The following is a 20633-nucleotide window of genomic DNA, read 5'->3' on the forward strand; positions in this document are numbered from 1 at the left end:
TAAAGTACATGAGGCTGTGTGAGTGACAGGTCTGGGCAGCATGAGTGGGAGCTGGTGACAGTCCTTACAGTACATGGGGCTGTGTGAGTGACAGGTCTGGGCGGGCATGAGGGGAGCTGGTGCCAGTCCTTACAGTACATGGGGCTGTGTGAGTGACAGGTCTGGGCGGGCATGAGTGGGAGCTGGTGACAGTCCTTACAGTAAATGGGGCTGTGTGAGTGACAGGTCTGGGCAGCATGAGTGGGAGCTGGTACCAGTCCTTACAGTACATGGGGCTGTGTGAGTGACAGGTCTGGGCGGGCATGAGTGGGAGCTGTATTCAGTCCTTACAGTACATGGGGCTGTGTGAGTGGCAGGTCTGGACGGGCATGAGTGGGAGCTGTTGCCAGTCCTTACAGTACATGGGGCTGTGTGAGTGACAGGTCTGGGCAGCATGAGTGGGAGCTGGTGACAGTCCTTACAGTACATGGGGCTGTGTGAGTGACAGGTCTGGGCGGGCATGAGTGGGAGCTGGTGCCAGTCCTTACAGTACATGGGGCTGTGTGAGTGACAGGTCTTGGCGGGCATGAGTGGGAGCTGGTGACAGTCCTTACAGTAAATGGGGCTGTGTGAGTGACAGGTCTGGGCAGCATGAGTGGGAGCTGGTACCAGTCCTTACAGTACATGGGGCTGTGTGAGTGACAGGTCTGGGCGGGCATGAGTGGGAGCTGTTGCCAGTCCTTACAGTACATGGGGCTGTGTGAGTGACAGGTCTGGACGGGCATGAGTGGGAGCTGTTGCCAGTCCTTACAGTACATGGGGCTGTGTGAGTGACAGGTCTGGACGGGCATGAGTGGGAGCTGTTGCCAGTCCTTACTGTACATGGGGCTGTGTGAGTGACAGGTGTGGACGGGCATGAGTGGGAGCTGTTGCCAGTCCTTACAGTACATGGGGCTGTGTGAGTGACAGGTCAGGACGGGCATGAGTGGGATCTGGTGCCAGTCTTTACAGTACATGTGGCTGTGTGAGTGACAGGTCTGGGCAGCATGAGTGGGAGCCAGTAGCGGATCTTGCCACGGGCAAGCAGAACTTTTGCCCGGGGCGCCGCCTTCCGGAGGGCGCCGCACCAGGGCAAGATACGCTGCTGCTGTGCCCCCCGCTGCCCGCTGCCCCCCTGCCGCTGTGAAGGGAAACTAGACGCGTACGCGTCTAGTTTCCCTTCGTGGAGAGGACCTTTGCTGTGCGGTGCGCGATGACGTCATCGCGCACCGCACATCATTTCAGTCTGTACAGGGGGCGTAAATGACCACGCCCCCTGTACGAAGCCACACACCCTATTGTCGCCCGGGGCGCACAGCGCCCAAGAACCGGCCCTGGTGGGAGCTAGTTACAGTCCTTACAGTACATGGGGCTGTGTGAGTGACAGGTCTTGGCTGGCATGAGTGGGAGCTGGTGCTAGTCCTTACAGTACATGGGGCTGTGTGAGTGACAGGTCTTGGCGGGCATGAGTGGGAGCTGGTGCCAGTCCTTACAGTACATGGGGCTGTGTGAGTGACAGGTCTGGACGGGCATGAGTTGAAGCTGGTGCCAGTCCTTACAGTACATGGGGCTGTGTGAGTGACAGGTCTGGGCGGGCATGAGTGGGAGCTGGTGCCAGTCCTTACAGTACATGGGGTTGTGTGAGTGACAGGTCTGGGCAGTATGAGTGGGAGCTGGTGCCAGTCCTTACAGTACATGGGGCTGTGTGAGTGACAGGTCTGGGCGGGGCATGAGTGGGAGCTGGTGCCAGTCCTTACAGTACATGGGGCTGTGTGAGTGACAGGTCTGGGCGGGCATAAGTGGGAGCTAGTGCCAGTCCTTACAGTACATGGGGCTGTGTGAGTGACAGGTCTGGGCAGCATGAGTGGGAGCTGGTGCCAGTCCTTACAGTACATGGGGCTGTGTGAGTGACAGGTCTGGGCGGGCATAAGTGGGAGCTGGTGCCAGTCCTTACAGTACATGGGGCTGTGTGAGTGATTGGTCTGGGCAGCATGAGTGGGAGCTGGTGCCAGTCCTTACAGTACATGGGGCTGTGTGAGTGACAGGTCTGGGCAGCATGAGTGGGAGCTGGTGCCATTACTTTCAGTACATGGGGCTGTGTGAGTGACAGGTCTGGGCGGGCATGAGTGGGAACTGGTGCCATTACTTTCAGTACATGGGAATGTGTGAGTGACAGGTGTGGGCAGCATGAGTGGGAGCTGGTGCCAGTCCTTACAGTACATGGGGCTGTGTGAGTGACAGGTCTGGGCAGCATGAGTGGGAGCTGTTGCCAGTCCTTACAGTAAATGGGGTTGTGTGAGTGACAGGTCTGGGCGGGCATGAGTGGGAACTGGTGCCATTACTTTCAGTACATGGGAATGTGTGAGTGACAGATGTGGGCAGCATGAGTGGGAGCTGGTGCCAGTCCTTACAGTACATGGGGCTGTGTGAGTGACAGGTCTGGGCAGCATGAGTGGGAGCTGTTGCCAGTCCTTACAGTACATGGGGCTGTGTGAGTGACAGGTCTGGGCAGCATGAGTGGGAGCTGGTGCCAGTCCTTACAGTACATGGGGCTGTGTGAGTGACAGGTCTGGGCAGCATGAGTGGGAGCTGTTGCCAGTCCTTACAGTACATGGGGCTGTGTGAGTGACAGGTCTGGGCGGGCATGAGTGGGAGCTGATGCCATTACTTTCAGTACATGGGAATGTGTGAGTGACAGGTGTGGGCAGCATGAGTGGGAGCTGGTGCCAGTCCTTACAGTACATGGGGCTGTGTGAGTGACAGGTCTGGGCAGCATGAGTGGGAGCTGTTGCCAGTCCTTACAGTACATGGGGCTGTGTGAGTGACAGGTCTGGGCGGGCTTGAGTGGGAGCTGATGCCATTACTTTCAGTACATGGGAATGTGTGAGTGACAGGTGTGGGCAGCATGAGTGGGAGCTGGTGCCAGTCCTTACAGTAAATGGGGTTGTGTGAGTGACAGGTCTGGGCGGGCATGAGTGGGAACTGGTGCCATTACTTTCAGTACATGGGAATGTGTGAGTGACAGATGTGGGCAGCATGAGTGGGAGCTGGTGCCAGTCCTTACAGTACATGGGGCTGTGTGAGTGACAGGTCTGGGCAGCATGAGTGGGAGCTGTTGCCAGTCCTTACAGTACATGGGGCTGTGTGAGTGACAGGTCTGGGCAGCATGAGTGGGAGCTGGTGCCAGTCCTTACAGTACATGGGGCTGTGTGAGTGACAGGTCTGGGCAGCATGAGTGGGAGCTGTTGCCAGTCCTTACAGTACATGGGGCTGTGTGAGTGACAGGTCTGGGCGGGCATGAGTGGGAGCTGATGCTATTACTTTCAGTACATGGGAATGTGTGAGTGACAGGTGTGGGCAGCATGAGTGGGAGCTGGTGCCAGTCCTTACAGTACATGGGGCTGTGTGAGTGACAGGTGTGGGCAGCATGAGTGGGAGCTGGTGCCAGTCCTTACAGTACATGGGGATGTGTGAGTGACAGGTGTGGGCAGCATGAGTGGGAGCTGGTGCCATTACTTACAGTACATGGGGCTGTGTGAGTGACAGGTCTGGGCAGCATGAGTGGGAGCTGGTGCCAGTCCTTACAGTACATGGGGATGTGTGAGTGACAGGTGTGGGCAGCATGAGTGGGAGCTGGTGCCATTACTTACAGTACATGGGGCTGTGTGAGTGACAGGTCTGGGCAGCATGAGTGGGAGCTGGTGCCAGTCCTTACAGTACATGGGGCTGTGTGAGTGACAGGTCTGGGCAGCATGAGTGGGAGCTGTTGCCAGTCCTTACAGTACATGGGGCTGTGTGAGTGACAGGTCTGGGCGGGCATGAGTGGGAGCTGATGCCATTACTTTCAGTACATGGGAATGTGTGAGTGACAGGTGTGGGCAGCATGAGTGGGAGCTGGTGCCAGTCCTTACAGTACATGGGGCTGTGTGAGTGACAGGTGTGGGCAGCATGAGTGGGAGCTGGTGCCAGTCCTTACAGTACATGGGGCTGTGTGAGTGACAGGTCTGGGCAGCATGAGTGGGAGCTGGTGCCAGTCCTTACAGTACATGGGGATGTGTGAGTGACAGGTGTGAGCAGCATGAGTGGGAGCTGGTGCCATTACTTACAGTACATGGGGCTGTGTGAGTGACAGGTCTGGGCAGCATGAGTGGGAGCTGGTGCCAGTCCTTACACAGGGTTCCCGGATATCACTTTGATGTTTTGTTTTCATTTTCGCTGAATAGGTCGCCCCGTGATAAAGTCTGAGGCAGACGGACATGTGGGACAACATGGAGACTCAGGTTAGTATGACATGACGCAGAGGGAAGGTGTGATGTTCTGCAGGGATTGTTCATATAGGTATCGTCAGGTCTATAATGGCTGGTGATTAGCGGAACTCGTGTTATGGCGGGAGCACCTGGGTGACGGGGAATGTGCGCCTTGTGATACGTAATGTGGACCGGATGACAGGGAATGAGCGCTGGGTGATGAGGAATGTGCGCCGGGTGATGAGGAATGTGCGCCGGGTGATGAGGAATGTGCGCCGGGTGATGAGGAATGTGCGCCGGGTGATGAGGAATGTGCGCCGGGTGATGGGGAATGTGTGCTGGGCGACGGGGAATGAGCGCCGGGTGATGGGGAATGTGCTCTGGGTGACGGGGAATATGGGTGATGGGGAATGTGCGCCGGGTGGCGGGGAATGTGCTCTGGGTGGCGAGGAATGTGCTGAATGTGCGCCGGGTGGCGGGGAATGTGCTCTGGATGACAGGGAATATGGGTGATGGGGAATGTGCGCCGGGTGGCGGGGAATGTGCCGAGTGACGGGGAATGTGCGCCAGGTGACGGGGAATGTGCTCTGGGTGGCGAGGAATGTGCTGAATGTGCGCCGGGTGACGGGGAATGTGCTCTGGGTGGCGGAGAATGTGAGTGATGGGGAATGACCGCCGGGTGACTGGGAATGTGAGTGACGGGGAATGTGCGCCAGGTGACGGGGAATGTGCTCTGGGTGACGGAGAATGTGGGTGATGGGGAATGACCGCCGGGTGACTGGGAATGTGAGTGACGGGGAATGTGCGCCAGGTGACGGGGAATGTGCTCTGGGTGACGGAGAATGTGGGTGATGGGGAATGACCGCCGGGTGACTGGGAATGTGAGTGACGGGGAATGTGCGCCAGGTGACGGGGAATGTGCTCTGGGTGACGGAGAATGTGGGTGATGGGGAATGACTGCCGGGTGACTGGGAATGTGAGTGACGGGGAATGTGCGCCAGGTGACGGGGAATGTGCTCTGGGTGACGGAGAATGTGGGTGATGGGGAATGACCGCCGGGTGACTGGGAATGTGAGTGACGGGGAATGTGCGCCAGGTGACGGGGAATGTGCTCTGGGTGATGGAGAATGTGGGTGATGGGGAATGACCGCCGGGTGACTGGGAATGTGCCGGGTGACGGGGAATGTGCGCCAGGTGACGGGGAATGTGCTCTGGGTGGCGAGGAATATGCTGAATGTGCGCCGGGTGATGGGGAATGTGCTGAATGTGCGCCGGGTGGCGGGGAATGTGCTCTGGGTGGCGGAGAATGTGAGTGATGGGGAATGACCGCCGGGTGACTGGGAATGTGAGTGACGGGGAATGTGCGCCAGGTGACGGGGAATGTGCTCTGGGTGGCGAGGAATGTGCTGAATGTGCGCCGGGTGGCGGGGAATGTGCTCTGGGTGGCGGAGAATGTGAGTGATGGGGAATGACCGCCGGGTGACTGGGAATGTGAGTGACGGGGAATGTGCTCTGGGTGGCGAGGAATCATATGTGCTGAATGTGCGCCGGGTGGCGGGAATGTGATCTGGGTGGCGAGGAATGTGCTGAATGTGCACCGGGTGGCGGGGAATATACGCCGGGTGACGGGGAATGTGCATCTGCAGAACAATAGTGGGATAGTCTCCGTGTCAGTAAATGTTCCATGTGTAACATATGATAGGCGGCACGTATTAATATCGCTGTGCGCACTGCTGCTCGGATTATGTCCACAGCGCGGCCGCATTTTGCAGAGGATACAGGATTGCACACCATCCAGGCAGTGGTTACATCAGCTGTGCTCTGGCCACCCGGTATAGTGTGAGGCACGGTGTGCCTTGTGCCTCTTTGTCACACGTTTTGTAACATGCCATGGACGGCTATTGGCACGGTTTGAGGAAAGGTGAATGACTGGTTAGTAACTATACCCCTGAGTGTAGAAGGATTCGGTTCCCCGGGATGTTAGATGCGTCGCCCCTCACCCAGCTGCGTGTATATAATATAACAGCGGCACATAGGAGGATTTCTGAGTTCTAGAAGAACAATTGTGATTGTCAGTTATTATTGTGTGTCAGTGTAATGGTGACATCAGTGATGTCGCAGTGTGTTAGTGATGTAGTAGTGTGTCAGTTATATGTATCAGTGTGTCGGTGATGTAGTGTGTCGGCGATGTAGCTATGTGTCAATGTAGCAGTGCGTCGGCTGTGTAGCAGTGCGTCGGCGATGTAGCAGTGTGTTGGTGATGTAGCAGTGCATCGGTGATGTAGCGGTGTGTCAGTGATGTAGCAGTGTGTCGGTGATGTAGCAGTGTGTCGGTGATGTAGCAGAGCGTCTGCGATGTAGCAGTGCATTGGCGATGTAGCAGCGTGTTGGTGATGTAGCAATGCATCGGTGATGTAGCGGTGTGAGTGATGTAGCTGTGTGTCAGTGATGTAGTAGTGTGTCTGTGATGTAGCAGAGCGTCTGCGATGTAGTAGTGCATCGGCGAAGTAGCAGCGTGTTGGTGATGTAGCAGTGCATCGGTGATGTAGCAGTGTATCAGTGATGTAGCAGTGTGTCGGTGATGTAGCAGTGTGTCGGTGATGTAGCAGTGTGTCGGTGATGTAGCAGTGTGTCGGTGATGTAGCAGTGTGTCGGTGATGTAGCAGTGCATCAGTGATGTAGCGGTGTGTCAGTGATGTAGCGGTGTGTTGGTGATGTAGTAGTGTGTTAGTGATGTAGTAGTGTGTCGGTGATGTAGTAGTGTGTCTGTGATGTAGCAGAGCGTCTGCGATGTAGCAGTGCATCGGCGAAGTAGCAGTGTGTCGGTGATGTAGTAGTGTGTCGGTGATGTAGTAGTGTGTCACTGATGTAGCTGTGTGTCGGTGATGTAGCAGCGTGTTGGTGATGTAGCAGCGTGCTGGGGATGTAGCAGTGTGTCCGTGATGTAGTAGTATGTCACTGATGTAGCAGTGTGTCGGTGATGTAGCTGTGTGTCAGTGATGTAGCAGTGTGTCGGTGATGTAGCAGTGTGTTGGTGATGTAGCAGTGTGTCGGTGATGTAGCAGTGCATCAGTGATGTATGTAGCGGTGTGTCAGTGATGTAGCAGTGTGTCAGTGATGTAGTAGTGTGTCAGTGATGTAGTAGTGTGTCAGTGATGTAGCAGTGTGTCGGTGATGTAGTTGCGTGTTGATGATGTAGCAGCGTGCTGGTGATGTAGCAGTGTGTCGGTGATGTAGTAGTGTGTCACTGATGTAGCAACGTGTTGGTGATGTAGCAGCGTGCTGGTGATGTAGCAGCGTGCTGGTGATGTAGCAGTGTGTCGGTGATGTAGTAGTGTGTCACTGATGTAGCAGTGAGTCGGTGATGTAGCAGTGTGTCACTGATGTAGCAGTGTGTCGGCGATGTAGCAGTGTGTCGGTGATGTAGCAGTGTGTCACTGATGTAGCAGTGTGTCGGTGATGTAGCAGTGTGTCGGTGTAATAGTTGTGGTGATGTCACAGCAGGAAGGCGGTGGAGACGGAAATGTAGACGCCCCCTCTCATCATCATCCTCGGAAGAGGGGGAGGAGCCTCAGGCACCGCCGGATGCTGTGTGGGATGAGGAGAGCCAGGAAACTCATTATTATCCTGTACCGCGCAGTCCGCCTGCGCCATTCTCCAGCCACATCGATGCACAGGGACGTTACATTGAGCCTCCTCCGCTGCCGGTATCAGGTGTGTTGGGCCTCTCCCCAGTGTGATGTCTCCCCCATCCTTCCCCCTGTTCCCAGGCAGTGATGGTGGAATGAGCCCCTGTATATTATATAGAGAACATAGTGTTATTCACATCAGGCCCTCGTCAGTGGAGCTTACAGTCTGTGCACCCTACCAGAGGGGCATCTAGCCTATCACAGAACCTAGCAGACATGATAATAATAATGTTATTTATATATTGTGTCTTCTCGTTATCTTGTATTGGGGGGAATACCGCACAGGATATAATTAATATTGGAGTATAATTTTCTAAATACCAAATTAGAAAGATAGAAAGAAAACTAGGTTTTCTAATTCTTATGTCATTTGGTGGTGAACCCTGAGTCAGTATTGAGACATAGAACAACAAGGAGAGAAGACTCTTTCGTGGGTGCACTCTTAACTTCAAACAATGTATAGATTATTCAGAATAGGTTATAAAATCAACTTTTATTGGTATCACAAAATTAAGATAATCAGTGGTTAATGAAGGAAATAACAGTCAACAAGTGACAATAAAGTCAAATAGCACTAAATGCTGATATAGGATAATTACTGAATTCCGGCTGACGGAGTAAGTTCTAAATATTGTAAGCGATAGCTTCAATATTGGACGGTACGTTCCAGTGACAAGTGGATTCCTGCCCTGTGCTTATGTCAAAAAATGAACAAATAGCAAAGCCTGGATACTAATTATATTGTAGATGGAAATACATATCATAACTAGCTAGTTATGCAAAAAGAGGAAAGAAAGTGGGAAATAAGATGGCAGAGTGAATCTGCTGTCAGTGTAAAGGGGGGTACTCACGGAGCGATATTCTAAGCAATCTGACTAGCGTGTGTACCCCTTGCAGCCCCGCGCATTGCTATCGCTGATGCTAGATTGGCCTGCCGTGCAGGCCAATCTAGCGGGTCGCTCACTTCACCCAGTGGGTGAAGTGAGCGGTCCCCCCGTCTCCCCCCGCACGCTCAGCACACATCGCGCTGTGCTGAGCGGCGGGAGAGATGTGTGCTGAGCGGTTCGCTCAGCACACATCGCTCCCCGCATCGGCCCGTCTATATGGGCCTTTAGACTCTGAGCATATTGAACCAATATAAGCTCTACTAAACTGAGTCTTCCTCAATGGTCTCCCACTTGAGTACTGACCCAGCCCAACACTGATTAGCTTCCGAGATCGTACGGCTTCGGGCGTTTCCAGTGTGGTATGATAGTAGAGAGAATGAACGGTGATTGGAAGCTCTGGAATCACTGATGAGAGTTCACGAATTACACAGTTATTCAAGAAAGATGACAGAAATGAACCAATAAGGGAAAGCAGACGGATCTGCTGCCAATGTTAGACAGGGGCGTGGCCCTGAATCAATGGTGAGAGTCCATGAAATTAGATGTAGGTAGAAAAGAGAGAGAAATACACAATAACACAAGTTCTGTTGGGCTATTTAAGGTTCTTTCACAAAGAGCATATATGTATACAATCTATTTATAGCAATAGCTGAAGTAAAGCAAAATAAAGTAATATTATTGGCCCTCATTCCGAGTTGTTCGCTCGGTAATTCTCTTCACATCGCAGCGATTTTCCGCTAATGCGCATGCGCAATGTTCGCACTGCGACTGCGCCAGGTAAATTTGCTAAGAAGTTTGGTATTTTACTCACGGCATTACGAGGTTTTCTCTGACGTCCTAGTGGATGCTGGGAACTCCGTAAGGACCATGGGGAATAGACGGGCTCCGCAGGAGACTGGGCACTCTAAAAGAAAGATTAGGTACTATCTGGTGTGCACTGGCTCCTCCCTCTATGCCCCTCCTCCAGACCTCAGTTAGATTTCTGTGCCCGGCTGAGCTGGATGCACACTAGGGGCTCTCCTGAGCTCCTAGAAAGAAAGTATATGTTAGGTTTTTTATTTTACAGTGAGACCTGCTGGCAACAGACTCACTGCAACGAGGGACTAAGGGGAGAAGAAGCGAACCTACCTGCTTGCAGCTAGCTTGGGCTTCTTAGGCTACTGGACACCATTAGCTCCAGAGGGATCGACCGCAGGACCCGTCATTGGTGTTCGTTCCCGGAGCCGCGCCGCCGTCCCCCTTACAGAGCCAGAAGCATGAAGATGGTCCGGAAAATCGGCGGCAGAAGACTTCAGTCTTCACCAAGGTAGCGCACAGCACTGCAGCTGTGCGCCATTGCTCCTCATACACACTTCACACTCCGGTCACTGAGGGTGCAGGGCGCTGGGGGGGGGGGGCGCCCTGAGCAGCAATAAAAACACCTTGGCTGGCAAAATAATCACAATATATAGCCCCAGAGGCTATATATGTGATAATTACCCCTGCCAGAATCCTTAAAAAAGCGGGAGAAAAGTCTGCGAAAAAGAGGCGGAGCTATCTCCCTCGGCACACTGGCGCCATTTTCTCTTCACAGTGTAGCTGGAAGACAGCTCCCCAGGCTCTCCCCTGTAGTTTTCAGGCTCAAAGGGTTAAAAAGAGAGGGGGGGCACTAAATTTAGGCGCAATATTGTTTATACAAGCAGCTATTGGGGAAAATTCACTCAGTGATAGTGTTTATCCCTACATTATATAGCGCTCTGGTGTGTGCTGGCATACTCTCTCTCTGTCTCCCCAAAGGGCTGTGTGGGGTCCTGTCCTCAGTCAGAGCATTCCCTGTGTGTGTGCGGTGTGTCGGTACGGATGTGTCGACATGTTTGATGAGGAGGCTTATGTGGAGGCGGAGCAGATGCCGATAAATGGGATGTCGCCCCCTGTGGGCCGACACCAGAGTGGATGGATAGGTGGAAGGTATTAACCGACAGTGTCAACTCCTTACATAAAAGGCTGGATGACGTAACGGCTATGGGACAGCCGGCTTCTCAGCCCGCACCTGCCCAGGCGTCTCAAAGGCCATCAGGGGCTCAAAAACGCCCGCTCCCTCAGATGGCAGACACAGATGTCGACACGGAGTCTGACTCCAGTGTCGACGAGGTTGAGACATATACACAATCCACTAGGAACATCCGTTACATGATCCCGGCAATAAAAAATGTGTTACACATTTCTGACATTAACCCAAGTACCACTAAAAAAGGGTTTTATGTTTGGGGAGAAAAAGCAGGCAGTGTTTTGTTCCCCCATCAAATGAGTGAATGAAGTGTGAAAAAGCGTGGGTTCCCCCGATAAGAAACTGGTAATTTCTAAAAAGTTACTGATGGCGTACCCTTTCCCGCCAGAGGATAAGTTACGCTGGGAGATATCCCCTAGGGTGGATAAGGCGCTCACACGTTTGTCAAAAAAGGTGGCACTGCCGTCTTAGGATACGGCCACTTTGAAGGTACCTGCTGATAAAAAGCAGGAGGCTATCCTGAAGTCTGTATTTACACACTCAGGTACTAGACTGAAACCTGCAGATAGGGCTGCTGCAGCGTGGTCTGTAACCCTGTCAAACAGGGATACTATTTTGCGAACATAAGACGTCGTCTTATGGGTTCACTACGGCTGGCCGGCGGTCGGGCTCCCGGCGACCAGCATCCCGGCGCCGGGAGCCCGACCGCCGGCTTACCGACAGCTTGGCGAGCGCAAATGAGCCCCTTGCGGGCTCGCTGCGCTCGCCACGCTACGGGCACGGTGGCGCGCTACGCGCGCCACACTATTTTATTCTCCCTCTATGGGGGTCGTGGACCCCCACGAGGGAAAATAATTGTCGGTATTCCGGCTGTCGGGCTCCCGGCGCCGGTATACTGAGCGCCGGGAGCCCGACCGCCGGCAAACAGAAGACCACCCCGTCTTATATATGAGGGATGCACAGAGGGATATTTTGCCGGCTGGCATCCAGAATTAATGCAATGTCCATTCTGTCAGGAGGGTATTAGAGACCCGACACTGGACAGGTGATGCTGACTTTAAAAGGCACATAGAGCCTTATAAGGGTGAGGAATTGTTTGGGGATGGTCTCTGGGACCTCGTATCCACAGCAACAGCTGGGAAGAAAATTTTTTACCTCAGGTTTCCTCACAGCCTAAGAAAGCACAGTATTATCAGGTACAGTCCTTTCGGCTTCAGAAAAGCAAGCGGGTCAAAGGCGCTTCCCTTCTGCACAGAGACGAGGGAAGAGGGAAAAAGCTGCACCAGTCAGCCAGTTCCCAGAATCAAAATTCTTCCCCCGCTTCCTCTGAGTCCACCGCATGACGCGGGGGCTCCACAGGCGTAGCCAGGTACGGTGGGGGGCCGCCTCAAAAATTTCAGCGATCAGTGGGCTCGCTCACAGGTGGATCCCTGGATCCTTCAAGTAGTATCTCAGGGGTACAGGCTGGAATTCGAGGCGTCTCCCCCCCGCCGTTTCCTCAAATCTGCCTTGCCGACAACTCCCTCAGGCAGGGAGGCTGTGCTAGAGGCAATTCACAAGCTGTATTCCCAGCAGGTGATAGTCAAGGTGCCCCTACTTCAACAAGGACGGGGTTACTATTCCACACTGGTTGTGGTACCGAAACCGGACGGTTCGGTGAGACCCATTTTAAATTTGAAGTCCTTGAACACATACATAAAAAAAAAAAAAAAATCAAGTTCAAGATGGAATCGCTCAGGGCGGTTATTGCAAGCCTGGAGGAGAGGGATTACATGGTATCCCTGGACATCAAGGATGCTTACCTACATGTCCCCATTTACCATCCTCACCAGGAGTACCTCAGATTTGTGGTACAGGATTGCCATTACCAATTCCAAACACTGCCGTTTGGACTGTCCACGGCACAGAGGGTCTTTAACAAGGTAATGGCAGAAATGATGATACTCCTTCGAAAAAAAGGGAGTTTTTAATTATCCCGTACTTGGACGATCTCCTTATAAAGGCGAGGTCCATGGAGCAGTTGTTGGTCGGAGTAGCACTATCTCGGGAAGTGCTACAACAGCACGGATGGATTCTATACATTCCAAAGTCACAGCTGGTTCCTACCACACGCCTGCTGTTCCTTGGGATGGTTCTGGACACAGAACAGAAAAAAGTGTTTCTCCCGCAGGAGAAGGCCAAGGAGCTGTCATCTCTAGTCAGAGACCTCCTGAAACCAAAACAGGTATCGGTGCATCACTGCACACGAGTCCTGGGAAAAATGGTAGCTTCTTACGAAGCAAAATTCCATTCGGCAGGTTCCATGCAAGAACCTTTCAGTGGGACCTCTTGGACAAGTGGTCGGGATCGCATCTTCTGATGCATCGGCTGATAACCCTGCCTCCAAGGACCAGGGTATCTCTACTGTGGTGGCTGCAGAGTGCTCATCTTCAAGAGGGCCGCAGATTCGGCATACAGGACTGGGTCCTGGTAACCACGGATGCCAGCCTTCGAGGCTGGGGGGCAGTCACACAGGGAAGAAATTTCCAAGGACTTTGGTCAAGTCAGGAGTCGTCCCTACACATAAATATTCTGGAACTGAGGGCCATTTACAATGCTCTAAGTCTGGCAAGGCCTCTGCTTCAAAACCAGCCGGTACTGATCCAATCAGACAACATCACGGCAGTCGCCCATGTAAACCGACAGGGCGGCACAAGAAGCAGGATGGCGATGGCAGAAGCCACAAGGATTCTCCGATGGGCGGAAAATCACGTTTTAGCACTGTCAGCAGTGTTCATTCCGGGAGTGGACAACTGGGAAGCAGACTTCCTCAGCAGACACGACCGACACCCGGGAGAGTGGGGACTTCATCCAGAAGTCTTCCAACTGTTGGTAAACCGTTGGGAAAGGCCAAAGGTGGACATGATGGCATCCCGCCTAAACAAAAAAAAATAGATATTGCGCCAGGTCAAGGGACCCTCAGGCAATAGCTGGGGACGCTCTAGTGACACCGTGGGTGTACCAGTCGGTTTATGTATTCCCTCCTCTGCCTCTCATACCAAAGGTACTGAGAATAATAAGAAAACGAGGAGTAAGAACGATACTCGTGGTTCCGGATGGGCCAAGAAGAGCTTGGTACCCAGAACTTCAAGAAATAATATCAGAGGACCCATGGCCTCTACCGCTCAGACAGAATCTGCTACAGCAGGGGCCCTGTCTGTTCCAAGACTTACCGCGGCTGCGTTGGACGGCATGGCGGTTGAATTCCGGATCCTGATGGAAAAGGGCATTCCGGAGGAAGTCATTCCTACGCTGATAAAAGCCAGGAAAGAAGTAACCGCAAACCATTATCACCGTATTTGGCGAAAATATGTTGCGTGGTGTGAGGCCAGGAAGGCCCCAACAGAGGAATTTCAGCTGGGTCGTTTTCTGCACTTCCTACAGTCAGGAGTGACTATGGGCCTAAATTTGGGTTCCATTAAGGTCCAGATTTCGGCTCTGTCGATTTTCTTCCAGAAAGAACATGCTTTACTGCCTGGAGTTCAGACATTTGTAAAGGGAGTGCTACATATTCAGCCCCTTTTTTGTGCCTTCTGTGGCACCTTGGGATCTCAACGTGGTGTTGAGTTTCTTAAAATCACATTGGTTTGAGCCACTTAAAACTGTGGATTTGAAATATCTCACGTGGAAAGTGGTCATGTTATTGGCCTTGGCTTCGGCCAGGCGTGTGTCAGAATTGGCGGCTTTGTCATGTAAAAGCCCTTATCTGATTTTCCATATGGATAGGGCAGAATTGAGGACTCGTCCCCAGTTTCTCCCTAAGGTGGTATCAGCTTTTCACTTGAACCAACCTATTGTAGTGCCTGCGGCTACTAGGGACTTGGAGGATTCCAAGTTGCTGGACGTAGTCAGGGCCTTGAAAATTTATATTTCCAGGACGGCTGGAGTCAGGAAAAATGACTCGTTTTTTATCCTGTAGGCACCCAACAAAATAGGTGCTCCTGCTTCTAAGCAGACTATTGCTCGCTGAATTTGCAGCACAATTCAGCTGGAGCATTCTGCGGCTGGATTGCCGCATCCTAAATCAGTAACAGCCCATTCCACGAGGAAAGTGAGCTCATCTTGGACGGCTGCCCGAGGGGTCTCTGCTTTACAACTTTGCCGAGCTGCAACTTGGTCAGGGGCAAACACGTTTGCTAAATTCTACAAATTTGATACCCTGGCTGAGGAGGACCTTGAGTTCTCTCATTCGGTGCTGCAGAGTCATCCGCACTCTCCCGCCCGTTTGGGAGCTTTGGTATAATCCCCATGGTCCTTACGGAGTTCCCAGCATCCACTAGGACGTCAGAGAAAATAAGATTTTACTCACCGGTAAATCTATTTCTCGTAGTCCGTAGTGGATGCTGGGCGCCCATCCCAAGTGCGGATTGTCTGCAATACTTGTATATAGTTATTGCCTAACTAAAGGGTTATTGTTGAGCCATCTGTTGAGAGGCTCAGTTGTTATCATACTGTTAACTGGGTATAGTATCACGAGTTATACGGTGTGATTGGTGTGGCTGGTATGAGTCTTACCCGGGATTCAAAATCCTTCCTTATTGTGTCAGCTCTTCCGGGCACAGTATCCTAACTGAGGTCTGGAGGAGGGGCATAGAGGGAGGAGCCAGTGCACACCAGATAGTACCTAATCTTTCTTTTAGAGTGCCCAGTCTCCTGCGGAGCCCGTCTATTCCCCATGGTCCTTACGGAGTTCCCAGCATCCACTACGGACTACGAGAAATAGATTTACCGGTGAGTAAAATCTTATTGTTTCTTCGTTCTGGTGATCATTGTGTGATTGACAGGAAGTGGGTGTTTCTGGGCGGAAACTGGCCGTTTTATGGGAGTGTGTGAAAAAACGCTACCGTTTCTGGGAAAAACGCGGGAGTGGCTGGAGAAACGGGGGAGTGTCTGGGCAAACGCTGGGTGTGTTTGTGACGTCAAACCAGGAACGACAAGCACTGAACTGATCGCACTGGCAGAGTAAGTCTCGAGCTACTCAGAAACTGCACAGATAAAACTTTTCGCAATATTGCGTATCTTTCGTTCGAAATTTTGCTAAGCTAAGATTCACTCCCAGTAGGCGGCGGCTTAGCGTGTGCAATGCTGCTAAAAGCAGCCTGCGTGCGAACAACTCGGAATGAGGGCCATTGCTCTAAAATTAGCTGGATTGATAATAAGTACCAGGTAAAGTGTCGTCTCTGTAAATGAAGTTTTCTACTAGAGCAAATATCGCTAAATAGATAAATATTGCTGATATTATGTAAATGATAAAGGCTGAAGATGCACCTTAAATTCTGAAATACTGTTAGTACTGATTTCAATGCACAAGTAGCAAGTGAGGGTTGTCCAATAACCTATTGCTCGCAAGAGCTGATGAAATTAATGTCCAATCAGTGCGGGCCACAATCTGGTAATTCCACCATTCAATGAAAGTTATCGTGGTGAAAGGTATAAAGAAAGCTGATATTACCCGCGATGGGTGTAAGGGTAGAATGACCCCTTACACCGCACTGCAGCTCGTCCCGATCAGTGAGGGAGTGCGAGGCGCCGCCGGCCTGGTGAAGACGTAGGGGGGTACGAGAGGACGTCCGCTGCTCCGGTCAGCTCAAAGGAGGAGAAGTCAGGAGAGGCGCAGGACACAGGCAGGTGTGGAAGGACGTCCGCTGCTCCGGTCAGCTCAAAGGAGGAGAAGTCAGGAGAGGCGCAGGACACAGGCAGGTGTGGAAGGACGTCCGCTGCTCCGGTCAGCTCAAAGGAGGAGAAGTCAGGAGAGGCGCAGGACACAGGCAGGTGTGGAAGGACGTCCGCTGCTCCGGTCAGCTCAAAGGAGGAGAAGTCAGGAGAGGCGCAGGACACAGGCAGGTGTGGAAGGACGTCCGCTGCTCCGGTCAGCTCAAAGGAGGAGAAGTCAGGAGAGGCGCAGGACACAGGCAGGTGTGGAAGGACGTCCGCTGCTCCGGTCAGCTCAAAGGAGGAGAAGTCAGGAGAGGCGCAGGACACAGGCAGGTGTGGAAGGACGTCCGCTGCTCCGGTCAGCTCAAAGGAGGAGAAGTCAGGAGAGGCGCAGGACACAGGCAGGTGTGGAAGGACGTCCGCTGCTCCGGTCAGCTCAAAGGAGGAGAAGTCAGGAGAGGCGCAGGACACAGGCAGGTGTGGAAGGACGTCCGCTGCTCCGGTCAGCTCAAAGGAGGAGAAGTCAGGAGAGGCGCAGGACACAGGCAGGTGTGGAAGGACGTCCGCTGCGCCGGTCAGCCAGAATGAAGAGAAGTCGGAAGACGCGTTTCACCCGTCCGCCGGGCTTGATCACTTCCTGTTGAGGTCTGAGTCCCTGCAGGTTTTTAACGTAGGCTGAGTCAGATCATATCCAATCAATGAAGGGGTGTGTCCCTCGATTACTTATCCTGAGGCTCTGATGATCCGGATAAGTAATAAATCAATTATAGCTTAGCAAGGAGAACCATAAGTGATAGCACAGAAAAGGGAAATAAGAAAAGAAAGGGGGTTTAAAACACAACCAAAAATAATAATTGTTTCATATATATTGAATACTCATATCCAACAATATAACCAGCGGAATTTTGTACTGTGAATGTAGTACTGAAATGAAACGATGAACAGATACACGTCTATAAATTGTCTCTGCAGGTGTGTATGATGAACAATACAATAGAAAAAGAAAAAAAGAAAGAACTAACAGATGCCCTGTAAGTGAAATAAAATAATGATGCGGTTTGTTAAAAACATGGTGACTTGGAAGGAGTGGTCTAAAGACATAAATCACGCTGCTTTGTTACATAGTAAATCCTATGTAAATGACAGGTAATTGGGGCAGTGTCTCATGTGAATAATTGCTTATAGGAAAGAGTTGCCACAGACCGGAGGGGAGATGATAGACAGATATCGGGTCTTGATTATTATTATTATTATCCTTTATTTATATGGCGCCACAAGGGTTCCGCAGCGCCCGATTACAGAGTACAAATGCACATAAAAAATAGGAAAACAGTGACTTACAGTTGAATACAATATAGGACAAGTACAGGGCAGCTAAGCATAACTACACCAGTAAACATAGAGATAAGTTCCAGGTGGTCAAAAAACTGTGGGATCTGGGCGGTTGAGGATTATTAAAGTAAGAAAAGTATAAGCACATGAGGGAAGAGGGCCCTACTCGTGAGAGCTTACATTCTAAGGGGAGGGGTAGACAGACAGGGATGACACAGATGGGGTACATAGAGAGCGTGGAACAGAGGGTTATGTTGAGATTTGGCTACGTTTGGTAAAGAAATGGGTCTTAAGAGCCCGTTTGAAGTTTTGTAGAGAGGTGGAGAGTCTGAGGGGGAGAGGTAAAGAATTCCAGAGAAATGGAGCAGCACGTGAAAAATCTTGGAGATAGGAGTGGGAGGAAGTAATCAGAAGACAGGAGAGACGGCGTGCATTAGCAGAGCGAAGAGGACGGGTGGGAGAGTAAAGGGAGATAAGGTCAGAGATGTAGATGGGAGAGGAGTGGGTGAGTGCTTTGTAAGTGAGTGTGAGAAGTTTGAATTGGATTCTGAAAGGGAAGGGAAGCCAGTGGAGGGCCTGTAGGAGGGGGGAGGTAGATGCCTGGTTATAAAGAAGAACTAAAAGGATTTATTATATATATTCTTATTCTTAAAAATTTCATGAATTTATGGTGCATCTTCAGCCTTTATCATTTACATAATATCAGCAATATTTATCTATTTAGCGATATTTGCTATTATCAAAGTTCCTTTTCTCTAACGTCCTAGAGGATGCTGGGGACTCCAAAAGGACCATAGGGTAGAGACGGGATCCACAGGAGCCTGGGCATACTATAAAGACTTAAACTGGGTGTGAACTGGTTCCTCCCTCTATGCACCTCCTCCAGACCTCAGTCAGACTTTGTGCCCAGGAGTGACTGGATGCACACTAGGGGAGCTCTACTGAGTTTCTCTGAAAGACTTATGTTAGGTTTATTATTTTCAGGCAGACCTGCTGGCTACAGGCTCCCTGCATTGTGGGACTGAGAAGCAGGACCTACTTCTGTGAGTTTTAAGGCTCTGCTTCTCGGCTACTGGACACCATTAGCTCCAGAGGGTTCGATCACTTGGTGCGCCTAGCTGCTCGTTCCCGGAGCCACGCCGTCACCCCCCTCACAGAAGCCAGAAGAAAGGAGCCGGGTGAGTATTAGAAGAACCGAAGACTTCAGGACGGCAGAAGACTTCAGTAACCAGGTACAGCGCAGCGGTAACGCTGCGCTCCATGCTCCCACACACACTATCTCCATCGTCACTCAAAGGGCGCTGGGGGCGCCCTGGGCAGCATGTTACCGACGTCTAAGGGAGCCGGCAGATGCTCTTTCGGCACCGTTTTCTAGACCCCCGCCAGCATTTTCAATTTTTCAAACTTGGCGGGCTGAAGCGCGCCAGGAAGGGACACGCGGCATGTAGGAGACGATGGTCCGGGACCTCCAAAAGCTCCACTAAAGTAACATGGAGCTTATCGGGGGGGGGGCACAGTTGGTGGTGCATATTTATTGCTATTGAGGCAGCGCTAGTTACATATATTCGTTGGGGGGATATATGGGTGCTGGGGTGTGAGCTGGCATACTCCCTCTGTGTTTCTCTATCCAGGCTTCCGTGTGGGCCTGTCCCCTGGCTGAGACATTGTGTGTCTGTGTCGGTGGGTCGATACTCCGTGTGGACATGTCTGAGGCTGAATGTTATTCACCGGAGGAGATTATTGGGGGGGCAGACGCGGGTCTGGAGTTGGCTCTGTCGGCGCAGCCGACACCTGATTTACTTGCATGTTGAATACAATTAATTCTAATGTGGCTTCATTGTCAAAGAGATTAGATAAATCTGAGTCACAGACGCAGGTGTGGAAAAAATCCATGGAGGATTCTTTGTCGCAGGTACAGACCCCTTCGGGGTCAATAAAGCGGCCGTTTACTCAAGTCATAGATACTGATACCGACACGGATTCTGAGTCCGATGTCGACTTCACTGAGGCTCCTTTACATCCAAGATTAGTTAAGAGTATTCAGTACATGATTGTGGCTATAAAGGATGTTTTACACATTTCTGATGAACCTGCGGTACAGGAAACAAGGATTTGCTTGTTTAAAGAGAAAAAACCTGAGGTGAAGTTCCCCCCCTCTCATGAGATGAATACTCTTTGTGAAAAGGCTTGGGAGTCGCCAGACAAGAGGTGGCAGATTCCCAAGAGGATTTACATGGCGTATCCTTTTCCATCTGTTGATAGGGGAAAATGGGCGGCGTCTCCTAATGTTGATAAAGCTTTATCTCGTTTGTCTAAGAAGGTGGCGCTTCCGTCTCCTGACACGGCAGCTCTCAAGGATCCGGCGGATCGCAAGCTGGAGACGTCTCTGAAGTCCATTTTCGCTAATACGGGTGCATTGCTCAGACCTGCTGTGGCGTCGGTATGGGTGATGATAATGTTAATATTATCTTAGACCGAAAAGCTATACCTCTAGATACACTATTACTGTGGAGCCGCTATGGCCGCTAGACTGAATACACGTGCTACGCACTTTGTACGCTATTTGCGTACAGAGTCCCGCACGTGGTACGTACTTGGCGTACCCACACCGCGCTGAGTGTACAGAGTACACACAGCGTGCGCACACACAATTGATAACCTTTAAACCTTGATAGTGATACAATGCAATGATATGATTACACTTTAAACCCTTAGCAGCGAAGTACTGCAATGATGTTATACCTTAAACCTTAAATAGCGCTGACGGTATAAAGTACCC

The 20633-nt window shown here is 51.6% G+C and overlaps 1 protein-coding gene and 1 pseudogene across 3 annotated transcripts in view; one reads left to right on the forward strand and one right to left on the reverse strand.

Moving 5' to 3' along the window:
- Window positions 1–20633, forward strand: part of LOC134928690 (uncharacterized) — a 534742-nt gene that overhangs the window by 228887 nt on the left and 285222 nt on the right. For 2 of the 3 annotated variants that reach the window (XM_063924692.1, XM_063924693.1), the window contains exons 10-11: window positions 4242–4298; window positions 7767–7979. In XM_063924692.1, coding sequence (XP_063780762.1) covers window positions 4242–4298; window positions 7767–7979 — 270 coding nt within the window. The remainder of the gene's footprint in view (window positions 1–4241; window positions 4299–7766; window positions 7980–20633) is intronic. The other variant, XM_063924694.1, reaches the window with a different exon arrangement.
- Window positions 9096–9214, reverse strand: LOC134930008 (5S ribosomal RNA; annotated as a pseudogene).

The sequence above is a fragment of the Pseudophryne corroboree genome, chromosome 5 (assembly GCF_028390025.1).
Source record: "Pseudophryne corroboree isolate aPseCor3 chromosome 5, aPseCor3.hap2, whole genome shotgun sequence".
In the NCBI taxonomy this organism is placed as follows: domain Eukaryota; kingdom Metazoa; phylum Chordata; class Amphibia; order Anura; family Myobatrachidae; genus Pseudophryne; species Pseudophryne corroboree.